Genomic DNA, 3,672 nt, shown 5'->3' with positions numbered 1-3,672 from the left:
CACACACACGCACGCACGCACGCACGCACACACGCACGCACGCAGGCACGCACGCGCACGTGCCCCCACGCATGTGCTGCTCAGTGTATTGTACTCATGAAACACACCGACCATGTGCCATCGCACTCACTTGTTTGCTCAATTCCTCCGCAGTGCCGGTTCCCACGAGAACTGGCGCCTCGACCAGGCGCAGTTCAATCAGGCTGACATTGGCAAGCCGCTCCAGGGCTGGGAGGGCGAGGTGCGGCCCAGGCGGCCCTCTTATTAGTTCAGCAGCGATGCAGCCGAGCAGCCCTGCTCCGCGTCATGCTCCAGCGATGGTGCGCCTGGTCACTGACAGGGCGGCCGTGGTATGAACACTGCTGCGCTTCCTTCCAATCCCAACAGCACTGGCTGAACATACGCTCAGAGGCAGTGAAGACGATCATGGTCAAAGTGAGTCAGGAAGTCGCAAGCCAGTTCGAGCGAGGGAAACGAACAGTCCAAGAGCTGGCTTGATTGATGCGGATGAGGCTTTGTATTCAAAGCCGTCAGTGCTGCAAAGAGCTGAGTCAAATCTGTATGCGTTGTCCTTCCTACGCGCCACCCTCGCACTCTGCGGCCCCCACCCATCAGCGGCCCCGCAACCTCGTACGTCCACCTCGCAGCGCATGGAGATGTGCAAGGCCAAGGGCTTCATTGCTGTTGACCCCGACAATGTCGACGGCTACACGAACGACAACGGCTTTGACCTCACAGCAGCGGACCAGCTCGACTTCAACAAGTGGCTGGCTGCCACGGCGCATGGCCTGGGCATGGCTGTCGGCCTCAAGAACGACCCCGGACAGGTGGCTGAGCTGGAACCCTACTTTGACTTCTTTGTGGTCGAGTGAGTCTAACGAACGTTGTACCGGTTGCATGTGTATCCGGATGTTTCGCATGCCTCCGCCCTCTGCACCTGTCAGCCGCATGAGTTGAAACCAGGAATTTGCCATGGCAGCTGTGGGCATGCACGGGCATAAATGCAGAGGCCCCTTCTGCCTGCAAACCCCAGTGGCAGTCAGGACCTGCCGCCGGTGCGCTGGTCCCGCTGAAACGAGGCGTCATCAGGGTCATGTTCTCCCGGCCAATCCCTGCCATCCTTGAATGGCAGGGAGTGCCAGCAGGAGGGTTTTTGCGGCAAGTACGCACCCGCCAAGGCGGTGTGCAAGCCCGTGTTCAACGTTGAGTACGAGCAGGCGTTTTTCCAGGACGCATGCGCTTGCCAGGCCGCCTACGGCATCACGACGATCTTCAAGGTAGGCGCGCACGCTTGATCCTGCATGCATGCGCATGCCACCAATTTGCAGCGTGACCCTCCCAAGTCTCCTCTGCTAGGTCATTCTACCAGGGAAGCCCCTTTCTGAGCACGCTCACGTCCTGGTTTGCTCACTCCCCCCGGCAACACCACGTGGACCCCACCCATTGCAGACCCTGGACCTAAATAGCTTCAGACAGGAGTGCCCCGCAATGCCAGCCGCAAACGCCGCCAGCTCCACGTGCCCCGGGGTCATGCCAGCCAGCAATGTGACGTCCAACGACACCGCCACAATCTCGAGGTGCGCCGCCAAGCCCCCGGCCGGCAACGTCACATCGAACGACACCGTAGGCCAGGGCGGCGGCGCGCAGGGCGGCGCTGCGAGTGCAGGTGCCGAGCCGAGGGTGTTGCTGGCGGTTGTGGCCGTGCTGCTGGGGGCGTTCGCCTTGGTATGATGGGTGTTTTTGATTGTGTAGGGCAGGCATGCTGAGCAGGATGAGTCATGTAGCAGGGGGGTCGATAACAATAAGCTTGACGGACATTCTGTTTGGTTGACCAGATCAATATACCTGTGCTTCTCATATTTCTTTGACTGCATGCCTCAGTTCACTCTTGCACTGCTGAAGTGTTGATTGTGCTCCGTTCAATCATTTGATTCACCAGCAACAAGGACGGATGTATGGTGTTGGCGATACGGGACCGTACCCACAATGATTGCCATCACACATTTGCACATGTCACAAGTGGACAAGGCCTTTTTGTGGTACCCTACCTGCTGTGGCAGTTTGAGGTGCGCCAGTGCACACTGGAAGAGCAGCAAATAAGCGAATGACCGAAGCCGTTGCAGCTGCTCCTCAGCTAGTGTGACACATACCGTACTTGGCTGTCACGAATGCCCGTACGGCTGTCGTAGCATGGCAATTTGCATTTAGTGGTCATATTACGAAAACGTAGCTTTGATACGCCGCTGCTCTGCCACGAATTGATCTGAGCAGGCTTGCGTCGCCACTTAGCACGGCGTGCACGGCGCTTCACAATCACTTAGGGCACCTCAATCCTTTTGCGATGGACGGAGGGGCGTTCCTGCCCTTCCTGCCGGCGGACAATGCGGACCTGTCAGACCCCTCCAGCCGCGCCGCGCTCGACGCGATCAGCGCCGCGCTCGGGGACCTGCTGCGCCAGCCGCCGGCCGCGTTTTGGGCCGTTGTTCTGCGGGACGACAGGTCGCTGCACGACTGCCTGGATTCATTTCTGCGGTTCAAGCGGTGAGGCCGCATGAGCGTGCGGCGGGCAGGTGGCGGCACTCTAGATGCAATTTGCGATAGGGAGCAGCAGCAGCGGCGGCGATGTGGGTTCATTACAAGTGTATCATGCTTGCTGAGTGCCGCATGCAAGCACGTCCTCTGGCCGGGGCTCGCGCGGCCCCCGGTTGCAAGGCGGCCCGCCCCTCCGCATGCCGCGCTTGCAGCCGCGGCTTTGACGACGGCATTGACGGCGTCGACGGCGCGTCCCGCGTGCTGGCCGAGGTCTCCCGGCGGGTGTTCATGGTCTACATGCGGATGTGAGCGGCGCCGCGGTCCCCCGACGCCTCAGTCAGCGCGGCTGCCAGTGCGACATGGATGCGTATGCACACAGCAAACATCGGCATGCAGGCAGCGCCCTTTCTCGCAGAGCAGCGCGGGCCGCCTTCCCTCCACTGCTTCCCCACGCGCCCCGCCTCTACTTCGAAGTCCACCCACGGGCACGCCTCCTCCGCACCTTTACCACCCCCGCCGCCGCCGCACCCGCCGCCAGGGTCGCCCGGGAGTCCGGCCCCGGCGTCCCGCCGCCGGCGGCGCAGGGCGGCGGGATCTACGACCGCTGGCTGATCGACGTCCCCAAGCTGATGGATCTCGCCGCGATCTACGGCCCCTCGAATCCGGATCTTGCCAGGGATCTCGCGTCCCGGCTGCTGGCGCTGCAGCCGCGGTACTGGGGGGACGTGGCGGAAGTCGCGGGGCCGCTGGCGGGCAACCTGCGGGAGCTGCGGGAGGAGTGCGACAGGATGGCGGCGCGGGCGCTGGCGGGGGCTGATGGGAAGCTGCTGGGAGAGCTGTCAGGTGGGGGGGCGCGCGGGGGCGGGGCGCCGCCGGGCGCGTGCACATGGGGCCGAGGATGGCGGCGGCAGGGCCGGCCGAGCTGCGGGGTGGGCGGGGCCTGTTGCAGGCGGGCGGCTGGCGCCTGGCGGAGGTACCCAGGGTGTGCTGGCTGCGCCACATTCGTCAGAGTCAGAAGTCGCGGGTCTCCAGCTTCCGCCGCACCGCTGCGCCCCGCGGTTGCCGTTGGGCACGCGCGCCCCGGCCCGACGGGTCCCGTCCTCAACCCGACGACTACCTGAGATGCCCCCCCCCTTCCAC

The 3,672-nt window shown here is 63.4% G+C and overlaps 2 protein-coding genes across 2 annotated transcripts in view; both read left to right on the top strand.

Annotated features, from left to right (window-relative positions):
• MNEG_4034 (hypothetical protein) overlaps positions 1 to 1,295 on the top strand; it is a gene marked incomplete at both ends in the record, with an annotated part of 3,822 nt that extends 2,527 nt beyond the window's left edge. Inside the window, 4 exons of the mRNA XM_014047484.1 lie at positions 154 to 241; positions 388 to 435; positions 648 to 868; positions 1,133 to 1,295. Coding sequence (XP_013902938.1) covers positions 154 to 241; positions 388 to 435; positions 648 to 868; positions 1,133 to 1,295 — 520 coding nt within the window. The remainder of the gene's footprint in view (positions 1 to 153; positions 242 to 387; positions 436 to 647; positions 869 to 1,132) is intronic.
• A 1,046-nt stretch (positions 1,296 to 2,341) lies between these two features.
• Positions 2,342 to 2,837, top strand: MNEG_4033 (hypothetical protein; the record flags this gene model as incomplete). The annotated part of the gene is made up of 2 exons (XM_014047483.1): positions 2,342 to 2,541; positions 2,745 to 2,837. Coding segments are annotated over 2 exons (293 nt in total), but the record flags the coding sequence as incomplete, so codon positions are not given.
• Between the last annotated feature and the right edge of the window lie 835 nt (positions 2,838 to 3,672).

The sequence above is a fragment of the Monoraphidium neglectum genome, assembly GCF_000611645.1.
Source record: "Monoraphidium neglectum strain SAG 48.87 unplaced genomic scaffold scaffold00539, whole genome shotgun sequence".
NCBI lineage: Eukaryota > Viridiplantae > Chlorophyta > Chlorophyceae > Sphaeropleales > Selenastraceae > Monoraphidium > Monoraphidium neglectum.
This window is presented reverse-complemented; position numbering and strand designations above follow the sequence as displayed.